The following is an 18,586-nucleotide window of genomic DNA, read 5'->3' on the forward strand; positions in this document are numbered from 1 at the left end:
GATCATGACATCATACTGTAACGGTTTTGACTTGAGGTTCTTATTTATAGGGGTGCCAGGTAGGTTGTGCCTACCAGAGAAAACATTGGTTTCTCCTTTTGGTTTGTGAGGGAATGAGTCCCATCTGGTCCGTCAAGTCTACACCAATGCAAAGGACTTATGTAAAAGTCAGGATGGAAATAAACTTTTCATAAACCCTTAAAACATTGGAAAGAAATTCAAAAACAACTATATTATTTTGCGTGGGTTGTATTAGCAACACCAATGATTACACACACACATATATAATAATATCACAATGAGTTCTGGTTCCTCCAGAAATGTCCTGTACATCGGGCCTAAAAAGAGTCCTGCCTGGTAGAGTTCAGGGAACTCAAGTGACTTCTGTCACGCAATGTTTGTCCGTTCATTCAGTGTAGCGTAAACCCAGTATTAATCATGCAATCAATATAACAATAATTTTACCACAGAACTTTAAAGTGTATCAACTCTTACTAAGTCCTCAACTCTTCGGCTGACGCTCCCACGGGAGTATGATGGAACAGCGGCTGGGTGCCAGGGTTTCCTTCTCCAACTGGAACTCTACCTGGCTACCGTGCGTCCTGCTCCCTCCGGAGAGGAGAGCGTGAGCGCCCTCGTCTACTGTTTGACTGGGCGAGCCCTCGAGTGGGCCAACGCAGTGTGGAATGGTCCGGACTCGGCGAGGGATAATTACCCAGAGTTCACCCACCGATTCCGAGCTGTGTTTGACCATCCACCAAAGGGTCGGGCGGCGGGTGAACGACTGTTCCACCTGCGTCAGGAGACGAGGAGCGTGCAGGACTTTGCCCTGGAGTTCAGGACCTTGGTCGCAGGAGCAGGGTGGAACGACAGGGCCCTGAAAGATCATTTCAGATGCAGTCTCAGGGAGGACGTCCGCAGGGAGCTAGCATGTCGGGACACCACCCTCACACTGGACGAACTCATTGACTTGGCTATCCGTCTCGACAACCTGCTGGCTGCCCGCGGGCGTTCGGATCAGGTCCTGTCATTTCCACTACCCAGCCCTCCTGCCCCTATCCCTATGGAGTTAGGAGGGGCGGCTTCGATGGGAACCAGAGGAGGAGTGTCCTCCTGCACCAGTTGTGGTCGACGAGGGCACGCGGCCGACCGGTGCTGGAGGAACTCATCTGGGAGTCGGGAGGGCAGGCGGAGCACTACTCGATCACCCCAGGTGAGTAAGCACCAGACTCACCCAGAGCTTCCTGTCGGTCATATGTATGTGTTAACTTCTTTCCCTGGGTTTTGCGTTGGTCCACAGAGGCGGGCAGAGCTTTCAGTCATTTGAAGGAGCTGTTCACCAATGCGCCCGTGTTGGCGCATCCGGACCCCTTTTTAGCGTTCATAGTGGAGGTGGACGCATCCAAGGCGGGGGTCGGGTCGTGCTGTCCCAGCGCTCGGGCGTGCCACCCAAGCTCCGCCCGTGTGCCTTCTTTTCGAGCAAGCTCGGCCCAAACGGAGCGAAACTATGACGTGGGGGACTGGGAGTTGTTAGCTGTAGTCAAGGCTCTGAAGGTGTGGAGACATTGGCTTGAGGGGGCGAAACACCATTTTCTCATCTGGACTGACCATCGTAATCTCGAGTATATCCGGGCAGCGAGGAGACTAAATCCACGTCAGGCTAGATGGGCCATGTTTTTCACCAGGTTTCGGTTTACCATCTCATACCGGCCGGGCTCCCAAAACACCAAAGCCGATGCGCTGTCCCGCCTCTATGATACCGAGGAGCGGTCCGTTGAGCCAACTCCCATCATTCCACCTTCATGTCTCGTGGCACCGGTGGTATGGGAGGTGGACTCGGAGATAGAGAGGGCCTCACGGTTAGAGCCGGCCCCCCCTAACTGTCCAGTGGGGACTCAGTACGTGCCGAGGGGGGTCCGGGATAAGCTGTTCCGGTGGGCTCATACTCTCCCCTCCTCGGGTCATCCTGGCATCGAGAGGACAGTGCGGAGTCTTAGAGGGAGATACTGGTGGCCCACGCTGGTTAAGGACGTGAGATTTTATGTCTCCTCCTGCTCAGTGTGCGCTCAGAGCAAGGCTCCTCGGCACCTGGCTAGAGGGAAGTTACAACACCTCCCTGTTCCACAACGGCCGTGGACACACTTATCGGTGGACTTTCTTACCGACCTTCCCCCGTCCCAGGGAAGTACTACGATCCTGGTCGTTGTGGATCGGTTTTCTAAGTCCTGTCGTCTCATCCCGTTGCCCGGTCTCCCTACGGCCCTGCAGACTGCGGAGGCCTTGTTTACCCATGTCTTCCGGCTCTATGGGGTGCCTGAGGACATCGTTTCTGATTGGGGTCCGCAATTCACGTCCAGAGTGTGGAGGGCTTTTATGGAGAGACTGGGGGTCTCGGTCAGCTTAACCTCAGGTTTTCACCCCGAGGTGGAGCGCGTAAACCAGGATGTGGGCAGGTTTCTGCGGTCCTATTGCCGGGACCGGCCTGGTGAGTGGGCACGGTATGTTCCTTGGGCTGAACTCGCTAAGAACTCCCTACGCCACTCCTCAACTAACTTGTCCCCTTTTGAGTGAGCCAGACCGAGGCTCCTGCGGTTGAGGAATGGGTACAGCGCTCCAAGGACACCTGGAAAGCCGTCCAGGACTCGCTAAGGTTAGCGGGTGAATGGCAGAAGAGGAGCGCTGACCAGCACCGCAGTGAGGCCCCCGTGTTTGCACCGGGGGACAGGGTCTGGCTCTCGACCCGAAACCTGCCCCTCCGCCTGCCCTGTCGGAAGCTGGGGCTGCAGTGTGTGGGGCCGTTCAAAGTCCTGAGGAGAATAAACAAGGTGTCTTACAGGTTACAACTTCCTAGGTATTACCGTATTAACCCCTCGTTTCATGTGTCTCTCCTCAGGCCGGTGGTGGCTGGTCCCCTGCAAGAAGATGAGGTGCCTGAGGTCCCTCCTTCCCCTCTGGACATCGAGGGGTCCCCGGCGTACACGGTTCGTGGCATTCTGGATTCGAGACGCCGGGTGTGGGGCCTACAGTACCTCGTGGACTGGGAGGGGTACGGTCCGGAGGAGAGATGCTGGGTTCCAGTGGGGGACATTTTGGACCCTTCTCTCCTGAGAGATTTCCACCGCCTCCACCCGGATCGCCCGGCGCCTCGTCCTCCGGGTCGTCCACGAGGCCGGAGGCGGCGCGCTGCGGGAGCCGCGTCAGGGGGGTACTGTCACGTCAGGGGGGATACTGTCTTATTAGTTTCACCTGTGTGTATTTTAGTTTAATTAGCTTCCCTATATGTAGTAGGTTGTCCCGCCCTTGTTTTGTGCGGGATTGTTTTTTGTTACTCTGTTGGATTGTGGTTTTCATGTGTGTATTCTCCGGACTGTTTGGTCCTGTGTTTGGGCCGGTCTATGCGCCCTGAATGTTGGGGTGACCGTTTTTTGGAGGAGAATAAATCACGATATACTGAACCCTGCTCTCTGCGCCTGAGTCCAACCCACCACTCCTAGTATCCCGTGACAGGTAGGGGTAAAGTGACTCGTTTGTGTTTCCAGTGTATAAGCCTGGAGCTGTGTGTGTAATCTGGTGAGTAGTAAGTGCAGAGGTGACCCTCTCAGGGCCCAACAGTAGTGAAGGGAAATTTGTCTCTCTGACAACTAATCGTCTCTCGTTCACATGTTGTTAACCATAGTGTGCTTACTGGATTTGTGTATGAGACTTGTAAAAGTGTGCTTAAACAATGTACATCTGTTGATTGCTCGGCATACAAATACGATTATGTATTGATCTCTTTTAAACAAGATCTAGTTGTGGCCGCAACCAGACTAGATTGCGAATGACATTTGGCGGAATGCATTTCTTGCCATGAGGGTGATACGCACAATATCGTTTGTAGCACCCGAAACAATTCGTCCTCAAGTTCAAGTTTGTTGAGAAGAGGCTATATATGTTTTTGTTCTACAAAGCTGTGTCCATAACATTCAATAATCAATTAATTGTGTACATTCTTGCACCATGGGATCAATTATTAGTTGTATACATGAATTTACGGCCGCGTGTGCGGCCAGCAGGTCAAACGAACGACTCAAATGAACAAATCACTCAGAAAAACAAATCATGACTCTCGAGTCAGTACAAAGAGTAGTTCAAAAAGAATGAATCGTTTGATAACTGCACATCATTATCCAAAAGGCGTGGTGGCGTGGCGGCGTGGCACTGCTAAGTGACTCCTAATCAGGTGGTAATGCTACCTGAGGACCACAGATAAGGCCCTAATTAATGGGACTTGCAACAGCAAACGTCCCACTTTAAATCTACATCACACTTCTTATTATTATTTCGAACGCTACTCCTCTTCCACCGTTTAAGCTAGAAACTCTGTGCAGACCGGTCTGGATTAAGTTGCTTTGATATAATTTATTTTTAAACTATTCAACTTTTTGTCAATCTTTCATGGGATTTCCTCAACATTGTACAGGGCTCATTGTGACTTTGTGACTCCCAGCATTCTATTCTATTCACTCTAGCAACGTAACTTTTGACACAAATCAGCTATTTTGACCACTTTCCCAACGACTTAAGAGTATATGAAATATTCCTCTACTTCTCTGCTATTCATATCTAATATAATAATATAATAATATATGCCATTTAGCTGACGCTTTTATCCAAAGCGACTTACAGTCATGTGTGCATACATTCTACGTATGGGTGGTCCCGGGAATCAAACCCACTACCCTGGCGTTACAAGCGCCATGCTCTACCAACTGAGCCACAGAAGGACCACTATATCTGAAATGAGAACAAAAATATATTCTACTAATCTGTTGATACAGCCGTTTTAGTAACCACATTACCCCCAACTTTTATGTCTTTCACAGCACTTTAGACAACAATATTCGTTTTGTTTTTGATTTTTGGGGGGTGGGGTGGTTCAGCTTTAATTTTGCAAATAGATTGTAGCTTTCATCAATGTAATTGTCTGCATCATTTCCAATCCCCCATATATTTTGGGGGTAAATATATCTATCTATCTTCCTACAGTTGAAGTCGGAAGTTTACATACACTTAGGTTGGAGTAATTAAAACTTGTTTTACAACCACTCTACAAATTTCTTGTTAACGAACTATAGTTTTGGGAAGTAAGTTAGGACATCTACTTTGTGCATGACACAAGTAATTTTTCAAACAATTATTACAGACAGATTATTTCACTTATAACTCACTGTATCACAATTCTAGTGGGTCAGAAGTTTAAATTCCAGAAAATGATGTCATGGCTTTAGAAGTTTCTTATCGGCTAACAGACATCATTTGAGTCAATTGGAGGTGTACCTGTGGATGTATTTCAAGGCCTACCATCAAACTCAGTGCCTCTTTGCTTGAAATCATGGGAAAATCAAAAGAAATCAGCCAAGACCTCTGAAAAAAACCTCCTCAAGTCTGGTTCATCCTTGGGAAGTATAAACACAATGGGACCACGCAGCCGTCATACCGCACAAGATGGTGCGAAAAGTGCAAATCAATCCCAGAACAGCAGCAAAAGACCTCGTGAAGATGCTGGAGGAAACAGGTACAAAAGTATCTTTATCCACAGTAAAACGAGTCCTATATCGACATAACCTGAAAGGCCGCTCAGCATGGAAGAAACCACTGCTCCAAAACTGCCATGAAAAAAGCAGTTTGCAACTGCACATGGGGACAAAGATTGTACATTTGTAGAAATGTCCTCTGGTCTGATGAAACAAAGATAGAACTGTTTGGCCATAATGACCATTGTTATGTTTGGAGGAAGAAGGGGGAGGCTTGCAAGCCAAAGAACACCATCCCAACCGTGAAGCATGGGGGTGATAGCATGATGTTGTGGGGGTACTTTGCTGCAGGAGGGACTGGTGCACTTCACAAAATAGATTGCATCATGAGGAAGGAATATTATATGGATATATTGAAGCAATATCTCAAGACATCAGTCAGGAAGTTAAAGCTTGGTCGCAAATGGGTTAACAATTTAAATGTGGTGAAAAAATACAAGCTGATATAAATCATTCTCCCTACTGGTATTCTGACATTTCACATTCTTAAAATAAAGTGGTGATCCTAACTGGCCTAAAACAGGGAATATTTACTAGGATTAAATGTCAGGAATTGTGAAAAACTGAGTTGAAATGTAATTGGCTAAGGTGTATGTAAACTTCCGACTTTAACTGTATATACACATACATACACATACATATATACACATGCACACTGTTTTTAGAATATACCTTTATTATTCCCCACAAACCCTATCACTCCTCCCCCAATTTGAGTAAACTAAATAACAATAACACTCTACCTTCAGTTTATACATACTATACATATTTTACAGACACAATCTATTTTAAAATAATTGTATTTTGTTTGTTGTTAGTCCTGGCCTTTCTCTATTTCTGATGTCCATCCAGTTGATTTCTCTTTGTAACTGTGCTATTTCACAAAAGTTCTGATCCTATACACATTTTTCAGTCCCAGTTTGTTTTACATTTGTTATCTTGTTGTTATTAGTCTCACCCTTCAGCTCCATTCAACCACTCCCATCTATTGCTTAACACTATCCATTTTGGATTTTTATTTGCCATATATTTTTCAACTGTGCTGTGATGATTCACAAAAGTACTGAACCTTTCTATTCTCATAGATTCTACAGATTGTAAATTAAAGATAAACAAGAATTTTGTATAATAATTTTGAATCTGGTGTCGTTTTGTGTGTCAATTCATAAACCATGTGCCATGGAATCGGTACATCTCTTCCCAACTATTTTCCAATTTAGAGCACCTCTGTCAATTCTTTGGTCCTTAAATTAAACTGGTAAATATTTTTATTTATCACAAATTCAATTTTTGGTCTAGGGGATGCAGGGATGACAGACATGTTCCTTATTTTTTTTCCCTTCCATTTGCCTCTTCCATTTTTTGTGGTAATGCTGCAATTTGTTGGTTGTAATTTTGGGTAACAACAATTTAGAGTGTATGACATTTTGGTCTATTCTGCTATTTAAGTCATGCTCTTTGGCACAGAACTGAGATCAGGTTACCCATTATCAAGTGAGGATAAATTATATGTGTGATGTGAACTGATCACCATGTACAAAGCATAACAAGACATGAAATACGTATATGAAGTGGCAAATCAGTGTTGGGTTGGGAAGCACACACATCTCTTATAATAAGATAGCTCAGGCACTTCTCCCATCCTGCTGTCTTTTCTATCTAACACATCTGATGGATCTCCACAAAGAGCAGGCTTTGCTGCTCAGGGTCTTCTAGTCTATTAGTAATGTAACACACAGCCCTCTGCTATCCCTGGGGTGGGACTGGAACAGAGGTCCAACTGGTCACCACCTTTATGTATTGCCCCAAGTAGCAGTTATTTATAGTCCTGAGCTCACTGCTGAGTTGTTGGGGTTTGATGTTGTCTTTGATCAGTTCGGGATGGGCTATATCTGCCTTCAGGGTCAGTGCTGCTGCTGACATGCTAATCGGCAGTCATTGAGCTGATAGCAGCTCAGAGCGCTAGCAAGCCTTCATTTGTCACTGGATCAGTGACAGGCGTGGGTAAGGGCAGTCACCTAGTGTTTGGGGATTGACTCATGGGGAAGATAGTACTGAGTACTAGCCTTGAGAACTAAGGCTATAGCTTTCAGTCTCTTGGTGCGCAAACCAAAAGGAACACCGTTTGGATAAATGCATTCTAAATGCATTATGAAATTTAAGTTACAGTTCTTATGGCTTAAATCCTTATTTTCAGTAGAACATTATGAAATGACTATGAACCGGAATGTGATGGAATCTGAAAATATACTTGGGTATACAACACTTTAAAAAAAAAATAGATATTTACATAAGTCAGTTAAGGGAAATGTATTCTGTAAAGCTTTCAGGGCTACCTCAGGTCAAAACAGGATTAAACTAGGATTTACTCAACTGGGAGAGCTTTGGGACATCAAACATAATTCAAATGGAAGTGGCATTGAGTATATCCTTATCAGTGCTGCAAACGTGCCTCTCTTTCTGCTCTGGCTGGCAGAGTGCCCATTCTAACAATGATGGAGAGAGGATAGAGGGGAGGGGAGAGACAAAGTGGATGGAAGGGAGAAAGAGAAAAAGAGGGAAACACGGAGGGTGATATAAAGAGAGAGAAAGTTTAAGGGGAAGAAAAAGGAAGAGAACAGGAGAGAGAGAGTGAGTGAAAAGAATATGGTCCAGAGCTGTGACTCACCGTGGAGCAGCACATGAAGACGATGATGAAGGAGCCAAAGACCCCTCCTATGCCCACCATCCAGGTCATCCGCAGGAACAGGATCACACCAAAGATATTCTGGATGCAGGGCAGGTACACCCCCATCAGAGTGCCCAGCGATGGTGCCTGGAGAACAAACACAAATCAATAATGATTAAATATGAAAATGTTTAACTGTGGCATGGCAGTACAAACTTGATAAAAGTACAGTAATGTACCCCACACCATTAGTGGAAAAAAACTAATTCCTCTAGTGACCGGCTCAGGCATCTGAGTTGAGTGGATACAGTACTGATTCACACTGCCCTCATCATACTCAAATACAGTACAGACTCATAAGAAACTCACAAGCCCTCCTCTAGCCCATCACAAAAAGACAGTAATAATATGAAGAGAGAATGACAAGCTCTTTTTTCAGTCAAAATGGGGACATCTCCTCCCTCGTTAACCTATTTGAATGGCAGCAGAAAGAAAACACTTTCTCCTCCTTTTCCTCATTATTTTGGGCTGGCGATCATTTAGCTAATGACTAGCAATTGTCCTGTTACTAGGGAGAAGGACCATCTAATTATTTTCTTAATGTGGGCCTGTCTGTCTAGATATGTATAAAGGAGAAAATGTAGTTCTCAAACTATTCAATTGATCAGACATGGCTTTCAGCTATTGAGTTATATGGGATTGGATCTCCCATAGGACTTCACTTCACCATTCTTCTCTGAAGATCCTCTCAAGCTCTGTCAGGTTGGATGGGGAGCAATGCTGCACAGCTATTTTCAGGTCTCTCCAGAGATGTTTGATTGGGTTCAAGTCCGGGCTCTGGCTGGGCCACTCAAGGGCATTCTGAGACTTGTCCCGAAGCCACTCTTGCATTGTCTTGGCTGTGTGCTCAGGGTCATTTTCCTGTTGGAAGGTGAACCTTTGCCCCAGTCTGAGGTCCTGAGCACTCTGGAGCAGGTTTTCATCAAGGATCTCTCTGTACTTTGCTCCGTTCATCTTTCCCGTGATCCTGACTAGTCTCCCAGTCCCTTCTGCTGAAAAACATCCCTACAGCATGATGCTGCCACCAACATGTTTCCCCGTAGGGATGATGCCAGGTTTCCTCCAGACGTGATGCTTGGCATTCAGGCCAAAGAGTTCAATCTTGTTTTCATCAGACCAGAGAATCTTGTTTCTTAAGGTCTGAGAGTCCTTTGGGTGCCATTTGGAAAACTCAATGCGGGCTGTCATGTGCATTTTACTGAGGAGTGGCAGTCCGCATGAGAGCCAGTTTCATCATAGCGCTTGATGGTTTTAGCGACTGCAATTGAAGAAACTTTCAAAGTTCTTGAAAATTTCCGTATTGACTTACCTTCATGTCTTAAAGTAATGACAGACTGTTGTTTCTCTTTGCTTATTTGAGCTGTTCTTGACATAATATGGACTTGGTCTTTTACCAAATATGGCTTTCTTCTCTATACCACCCCTACATGCTCACAACACAACTGATTGGCTCATACATATTAAGAAGGAAATAAATTCCGCAAATTAACTTTTGACAAGGCACACCTGTCAATTGGAATGCATTCCAGGAGACTACCTCATGAAGCTGGTTGAGAGAATGCCAAGAGTGTACAAGCTGTCATCTGTGCCAGAGGTGTCGACTTTAAAGAATCTCAAATATAAAATAAAACATAATATAACACTTATTGGTTACTACATGATTACATATGTGTTATTTCATAATACCACATCCTAATAATATTCTCTCATAATACCAGCCTCTTGTGGCCTCTTGGCTGGAAGGAGCTGTCAAATTAGGATGTGGATAACAAGAAAAGGAGTGGAAGTGAATGATACACAGTAACCTGACTCAGACCAGTGTAACAAGACAGGCCTAGAGAGTAGCTTCATGTATCAGGATTATGCTCCACTGCACATAACAGGGCTAACAGGGCTAATGTGGCCCTGCTCAGGTCCTATAAATTACCAAACTGATGTGTAACATCAGGGAAGGAAAAGGGCAGCATACAAAGCCATCAATCACGTCCTGTCCAGGCCTAAACATGGCTGACAGCGTCATCAGTAATCCTCCTTTCCGTTCTTAATCAGCTTAATCCTCCACCTTGTCAGGTGGACAATGGTGACCTGGAAGGGCCATACTCTGCCGCATCAGATCAATTCAAACTCCAGCTAATGTTTATGTTTCGGGACCAGACTTTAGTTTAGATTAGATGAAGTACCTTGACAGCAGGTTTTTTTTTGGACGGAGCCTCCCCCTCCTCGTTCTCGGCCTCCTCGTGCTCTTTGCTGCCCTGAGGCAGGTTGGAGTAGTTGGCCAGACTGCTGAGTATGGACGACACCATGGGACTGTTGTCCATCTCCTCCTGCAGTACACAGGGATAGGTGGACAGACATCATATCAGCCCTCTAAGATGTATTGACAACTGAGAAACCACTACTTATTTCAAAGAATTCAAACCATCTGGTGCCTGAGCAAGCAAGGCGTCGTATATACTGTAGGTGGTCGTTTCAAACGAAGGAAACAAAGTAATGACGGTATTTAATTATTGTGTAATTATAGGGAAGCAAGTTAGGGAGCCCTGTGTTACAGACCTCAAACAGGGCCATATTCTTGCCATTGTACTGCTGGCTCTTCTCCACGTCGCTGGCACTGCTGCTGTTGATGAAGGGACTGCTCTCCTTGGGGTTCCCATCACCTGCAACAAATAGACAGTACACCAACAGTTAACAGAGAAACACACATTATACAAAATATAATCATTAAAGGAGAGATGTTGATTAAAATGGGGGTGAGGGGTTTTAGATTTTTTCTTTCTATGAATATAAACGTTTGCAAAACACAGACATTAGCCACACTGAACATGTACTTTCTCATTTACTTTTAAATGAGAGACCCAGTTTGTTTTAACAGGAGGAGAGAAATTATTGGATTTCGATGAGTATGAATGTGTTGTTGTCACGTTCTGACCTTTATTTCCTTTGTTTTGTCATGGTCAGGGTGTGAGTTGGGGTGGAGTCTATGTTTGTTTTTCTATGATTTTAAGATTTCAATGTTTCGGCCTAGTATGGTTCTCAATCAGAGGCAGGTGTCATTAGTTGTCTCTGATTGAGAATCATACTTAGGTAGCCTAGGTTTCACTGTTTGTTTGTGGGTGATTGTTTCCACACGGTACTGTTTTGGTTTTTGTTCTTTTCACATTTATTGTTTTTTTAATCAGTTGTGTTCATGTTGAGTATTTCTTAAAAAGAACCATGGACACTTACTACGCCGCATATTGGTCCTCCGATCCTTCTCGCCTCTCCTCTTCAGAGGAAGAGGAGGAAAACCGTTACAGTTGTTTGTAAATAAATCATATTAGCTTGGAGAAATTATTCATTGTTCAGTATTTAATTACGTTAGCACTCATAGTTGCTAGAGCCAGGAAACGCTCTGTTTCGATGGACCGATACAGGCTTTGTGTGGGGAGGGTCCGTGCTGGCAATGACAAATGGAACCAGATATTCTAAATTGTGTGTATTCATTATCTTGGTAAACATATTTATTTTTTTATTTTTTTATTTCACCTTTATTTAACCAGGTAGGCTAGTTGAGAACAAGTTCTCATTTGCAACTGCGACCTGACCAAGATAAAGCATAGCAGTGTGAACAGACAACCCAGAGTTACACATGGAGTAAACAATTAACAAGTCAATAACACAGTAGAAAAAAAGAGAGAGTCTATATACATTGTATGCAAAAGGCATGAGGAGGTAGGTGAATAATTACAATTTTGCAGATTAACACTGGAGTGAAAAATGATCAGATGGTCATGTACAGGTAGAGATATCGGTGTGCAAAAGAGAAGAAAAGTAAATAAATAAAAACAGTATGGGGATGAGGTAGGTAACCGAAAGACTATGTACAGCCGCAGCGATCGGTTAGCTGCTCAGATAGCAGATGTTTGAAGTTGGTGAGGGAGATAAAAGTCTCCAACTTCAGTGATTTTTGCAATTCGTTCCAGTCACAGGCAGCAGAGAACTGGAACGAAAGGCGGCCAAATGAGGTGTTGGCTTTAGGGATGATCAGTGAGATACACCTGCTGAAGTGCGTGCTACGGGTGGGTGTTGCCATCGTGACTAGTGAACTGAGATAAGGCGGAGCTTTACCTAGCATGGACTTGTAGATGACCTGGAGCCAGTGGGTCTGGCGACGAATATGTACATTACATTACATTTAAGTCATTTAGCAGACGCTCTTATCCAGAGCGACTTACAAATTGGTGCATTCACCTTATGACATCCAGTGGAACAGCCACTTTACAATAGTGCATCTAAATATTTTAGGGGGGGAAGGATTACTTATCCTATCCTAGGTATTCCTTAAAGAGGTGGGGTTTCAGGTGTCTCCGGAAGGTGGTGATTGACTCCGCTGTCCTGGCGTCGTGAGGGAGTTTGTTCCACCATTGGGGGGCCAGAGCAGCGAACAGTTTTGACTGGGCTGAGCGGGAACTGTACTTCCTCAGTGGTAGGGAGGCGAGCAGGCCAGAGGTGGATGAACGCAGTGCCCTTGTTTGGGTGTAGGGCCTGATCAGAGCCTGGAGGTACTGAGGTGCCGTTCCCCTCACAGCTCCGTAGGCAAGCACCATGGTCTTGTAGCGGATGCGAGCTTCAACTGGAAGCCAGTGGAGAGAGCGGAGGAGCGGGGTGACGTGAGAGAACTTGGGAAGGTTGAACACCAGACGGGCTGCGGCGTTCTGGATGAGTTGTAGGGGTTTAATGGCACAGGCAGGGAGCCCAGCCAACAGCGAGTTGCAGTAATCCAGACGGGAGATGACAAGTGCCTGGATTAGGACCTGCGCCGCTTCCTGTGTGAGGCAGGGTCGTACTCTGCGGATGTTGTAGAGCATGAACCTACAGGAACGGGCCACCGCCTTGATGTTAGTAGCGAGGGCCAGCCGACTAGAGCATACAGGTCGCAGTGGTGGGTGGAATAAGGTGCTTTAGTGACAAAACGGATGGCACTGTGATAAACTGCATCCAGTTTGCTGAGTAGAGTATTGGAAGCTATTTTATAGATGACATTGCCGAAGTCGAGGATCGGTAGGATAGTCAGTTTTACTAGGGTAAGTTTGGCGGTGTGAGTGAAAGGAGGCTTTGTTGCCATATAGAAAGCCGACTCTTGATTTTAGATTGGAGATGTTTGATATGAGTCTGGAAGGAGATTTTACAGTCTAGCCAGACATCTAGGTACTTATAGATGTCCACATATTCTAGGTCGGAACCATCCAGGGTGGTGATGCTAGTCGGGCGTGCTGGTGCAGGCAGCGAACGGTTGAAAAGCATGCATTTGGTTTTACTAGCGTTTAAGCGCAGTTGGAGGAAACGGAAGGAGTGTTGTATGGCATTGAAGCTCGTCTGGAGGTTAGATAGTACAGTCTCCAAGGAAGGGCCAGAAGTATATAGAATGGTGTCGTCTGCGTAGAGGTGGATCAGGGAATCGCCCGCAGCAAGGGCAACATCATTGATATATACAGAGAAAGAGTCGGCCCGAGAATTGAACCCTGTGGCACCCCCACAGAGACTGCCAGAGGACCGGACAGCATGCCCTTCGATTTGACACACTGAACTCTGCAAAGTAGTTGGTGAACCAGGCACGGCAGTCATCAGAAAAACCGAGACTACTGAGTCTGCCGATAAGAATATGGTGATTGACAGAGTCGAAAGCCATGGCAAGGTCGATGAAGATGGCTGCACAGTGCTGTCTTTTATCGATGGCGGTTATGATATCGTTTAGTACCTTGAGCGTGGCTGAGGTGCACCCGTGACCGGCTCGGAAACCAGATTGCACAGCGGAGAAGTTACGGTGGGATTCGAGATGGTCAGTGACCTGTTTGTTGACTTGGCTTTCGAAGACCTTAGATAGGCAGGGCAGGATGGATATAGGTCTGTAACAGTTTGGGTCCAGGGTGTCTCCCCCTTTGAAGAGGGGGATGACTACGGCAGCTTTCCAATCCTTGGGCATCTCAGACGATATGAAAGAGAGGTTGAACAGGCTGGTAATAGGGGTTGCGACAATGGCGGTGGATAGTTTCAGAAATAGAGGTTCCAGATTGTCAAGCCCAGCTGATTTATACAGGTCCAGGTTTTGCAGCTCTTTCAGAACATCTGTTATCTGGATTTGGGTAAAGGAGAACCTGGAGAGGCTTGGGCGAGTAGCTGCGAGGGGGCGGAGCTGTTGGCCGAGGTTGGAGTAGCCAGGCGGAAGGCATGGCCAGCCGTTGAGAAATGCTTGTTGAAGTTTTCGATAATCATGGATTTATCGGTGGTGACCGTGTTACCTAGCCTCAGTGCAGTGGGCAGCTGGGAGGAGGTGCTCTTGTTCTCCATGGACTTCGCAGTGTCCCAGAACGTTTTGGAGTTGGAGCTACAGGATGCAAATTTCTGCCTGAAGAAGATGGACTTAGCTTTCCTGACTGACTGCGTGTATTGGTTCCTGACTTCCCTGAACAGTTGCGTATCGCGGGGACTTTTCGAAGCTATTGCAGTCCACCACAGGATGTTTTTGTGCTGGTCGAGGGCAGTCAGGTCTGGAGTGAACCAAGGGCTATATCTGTTCTTGGTTCTGCACTTTTTGAACGGAGCATGCTTATCTAAAATGGTGAGGAAGTTACTTTTAAAGAATGACCAGGCATCCTCAACTGACGGGATGAGGTCAATGTCCTTCCAGGATACCCGGGCCAGGTCGACGAGAAAGGCCTGCTCACAGAAGTGTTTTAGGGAGCATTTGACAGTGATGAGGGGTGGTCGTTTGACTGCGGCTCCGTAGCGGATACAGGCAATGAGGCAGTGATCGCTGAGATCCTGGTTGAAGACAGCGGAGGTGTATTTGGAGGGCCAGTTGGTCAGGATGATGTCTATTAGGGTGCCCTTGTTTACAGATTTAGGGTTGTACCTGGTGGGTTCCTTGATGATTTGTGTGAGATTGAGGGCATCTAGCTTAGATTGTAGGACTGCCGGGGTGTTAAGCATATCCCAGTTTAGGTCACCTAACAGAACAAACTCTGAAGCTAGATGGGGACCGATCAATTCACAAATGGTGTCCAGGGCACAGCTGGGAGCTGAGGGGGGTCGGTAGCAGGCGGCAACAGTGAGAGACTTATTTCTGGAGAGAGTAATTTTTAAAATTAGTAGTTCGAACTGTTTGGGTATGGACCTGGAAAGTATGACATTACTTTGCAGGCTATCTCTGCAGTAGACTGCAACTCCTCCCCCTTTGGCAGTTCTATCTTGACGGAAAATGTTATAGTTGGGTATGGAAATCTCAGAATTTTTGGTGGCCTTCCTGAGCCAGGATTCAGACACGGCAAGGACATCAGGGTTAGCAGAGTGTGCTAAAGCAGTGAGTAAAACAAACTTAGGGAGGAGGCTTCTGATGTTGACATGCATGAAACCAAGGCTTTTTCGATCACAGAAGTCAACAAATGAGGGTGCCTGGGTACAGTCATCATCTCCAGACGTAATTTCTGGTCACAATTTACAGGCTTGTTTTCGAGTTGCTGTGTGTTTTGTTGCCAACCTATTTTGCTACCTGACAACTTTACGGTTTTCACTTTTTAATTACCGTTCATATATTTATTTATTTTTTCCTCAACTTTTTCACTCCGGACGCTTTATCTGGACACGATTCGTCAGGACCTCCAACAGCCGAAGCTAAGTAGTAACATTAACATGATGCCTTCTAATTGTAGTCGATGTTCTCGCCTTACGGCGAGGATAGCTGTGCTACAAGCCCAGCTTCAGACGCAATCGTTAGGCAAGGGTAATTTCAGTGTAGGAAAGGATGAAACAGCGTCTGTGCCACCAGTAAGTACAGATAGTAGTATAAATCCCCTGGCACAGTCCCCGCAGCCGGACAACTTTCTCACGGTTTCTGGAAGGAAATGCTGTAGGAAAGCTCAACCGGTGTCGCTCATTCAGCCGACAGAAACTTTCAACCGGTTTTCCCCATTAAGCGAGTCGGAGTCAGAGGCCGAGTCTTCTCTGGTCTCTACTCCTCCCGTTACGGGGTCTGAGACGCCGAAGCTTCCCACCATTAGCTCTGACAAATTGAAAACTCTAGTCATTGGCGACTCCATTACCCGCAGTATTAGACTTAAAACGAATCATCCAGCGATCATACACTGTTTACCAGGGGGCAGGGCTACCGACGTTAAGGCTAATCTGAAGATGGTGCTGGCTAAAGCTAAAACTGGCGAGTGTAGAGAGTATAGAGATATTGTTATCCACGTCGGCACCAACGATGTTCGGATGAAACAGTCAGAGATCACCAAGCGCAACATAGCTTCTGCGTGCATATCAGCTAGAAAGATGTGTCGGCATCGAGTAATTGTCTCTGGCCCCCTCCCAGTTAGGGGGAGTGATGAGCTCTACAGCAGAGTCTCACAACTCAATCGCTGGTTGAAAACTGTTTTCTGCCCCTCCCAAAAGATAGAATTTGTAGATAATTGGCCCTCTTTCTGGGACTCACCCACAAACAGGACCAAGCCTGACCTGCTGAGGAGTGACGGACTCCATCCTAGCTGGAGGGGTGCTCTCATCTTATCTGCCAACATAGACAGGGCTCTAACTCCTCTAGCTCCACAATGAAATAGGGTGCAGGCCAGGCAGCAGGCTGTTAGCCAGCCTGCCAGCATAGTGGAGTCTGCCACTACACAGTCAGTGTAGTCAGCTCAGCTATCACCATTGAGACCGTGTCTGTGCCTCGACCTAGGTTGGGCAAAACTAAACATGGCGGTGTTCGCCTTAGCAATCTCACTAGGATAAAGACCACCTCCATTCCTGTCATTACTGAAAGAGATCATGATACCTCACATCTCAAAATAGGGCTACTTAATGTTAGATCCCTTACTTCAAAGGCAATTCTAGTCAATGAACTAATCACTGATCATAATCTTGATGTGATTGGCCTGACTGAAACATGGCTTAAGCCTGATGAATTTACTGTGTTAAATGAGGCCTCACCTCCTGGCTACATTAGTGACCATATCCCCCGTGCATCCCGCAAAGGCGGAGGTGTTGCTAACATTTACGATAGCAAATTTCAATTTACAAAAACAAAAATGACGTTTTCGTCTTTTGAGCTTCTAGTCATGAAATCTATGCAGCCTACTCAATCACTTTTTATAGCTACTGTTTACAGGCCTCCTGGGCCATATACAGCGTTTCTCGCTGAGTTCCCTGAATTCCAATCGGACCTTGTAGTCATAGCAGATAATATTCTAATCTTTGGTGACTTTAATATTCACATGGAAAAGTCCACAGACCCACTCCAAAAGGCTTTCGGAGCCATCATCGACTCAGTGGGTTTTGTCCAACATGTCTCTGTACCCACTCACTGTCACAGTCATACGCTGGACCTAGTTTTGTCCCATGGAATAAATGTTGTGGATCTTAATGTTTTTCCTCATAATCTTGGACTATCGGACCACCATTTTATTACGTTTGCAATTGCAACAAATAATCTGCTCAGACCCCAACCAAGGACCATCAAAAGTCGTGCTATAAATTCACAGGCAACACAAAGATTCCTTGATGCCCTTCCAGACACACTCTGCCTACCCAAGGACGCCAGAGGACAAAAATCAGTTAACCATCTAACTGAGGATCTCAATTTAACCTTGCGCAATACCCTAGATGCAGTTGCACCCCTAAAAACTAAAAACATTTCCCATAAGAAACTAACTCCCTGGTACACAGAAAATACCCGAGCTCTGAAGCAAGCTTCCAGAAAATTGGAACGGAAATGGCGCCACACCAAACTGGAAGTCTTCCGACTAGCTTGGAAAGACGGTACCGTGCAGTACCGAAGAGCCCTTACTGCTGCTCGATCATCCTATTTTTCTAACTTAATTGAGGAAAATAAGAACAATCCGAAATTCCTTTTTGATACTGTCGCAAAGCTAATTAAAAAGCAGCATTCCCCAAGAGAGGATGACTTTCACTTTAGCAGTGATAAATTCATGAACTTCTTTGAGGAAAAGATTATGATTATTAGAAAGCAAATTACGGACTCCTCTTTAAACCTGCGTATTTCTCCAAACCTCAGTTGTCCTGAGTCTGCACAACTCTGCCAGGACCTAGGATCAAGAGAGACGCTCAAGTGTTTTAGTACTATATCTCTTGACACAATGATGAAAATAATCATGGCCTCTAAACCTTCAAGCTGCATACTGGACCCTATTCCAACTAAACTACTGAAAGAGCTGCTTCCTGTGCTTGGCCCTCCTATGTTGAACATAATAAACGGCTCTCTATCCACTGGATGTGTACCAAACTCACTAAA

At 45.7% G+C, this 18,586-nt stretch overlaps 1 protein-coding gene across 1 annotated transcript in view; it reads right to left on the minus strand.

The window, feature by feature from the left end:
* The window catches only part of LOC118361125 (solute carrier family 12 member 5-like), a 130,898-nt gene that overhangs the window by 40,847 nt on the left and 71,465 nt on the right, over nt 1-18,586 (minus strand). Inside the window, exons 2-4 of the mRNA XM_052517164.1 lie at nt 10,858-10,961; nt 10,485-10,628; nt 8,245-8,391 (exon numbers count right to left, since the gene is read on the minus strand). Coding sequence (XP_052373124.1) covers nt 8,245-8,391; nt 10,485-10,628; nt 10,858-10,961 — 395 coding nt within the window. The remainder of the gene's footprint in view (nt 1-8,244; nt 8,392-10,484; nt 10,629-10,857; nt 10,962-18,586) is intronic.

Source organism: Oncorhynchus keta, unplaced genomic scaffold (assembly GCF_023373465.1).
Source record: "Oncorhynchus keta strain PuntledgeMale-10-30-2019 unplaced genomic scaffold, Oket_V2 Un_scaffold_584_pilon_pilon, whole genome shotgun sequence".
NCBI classification, from domain to species: Eukaryota; Metazoa; Chordata; class Actinopteri; order Salmoniformes; family Salmonidae; genus Oncorhynchus; species Oncorhynchus keta.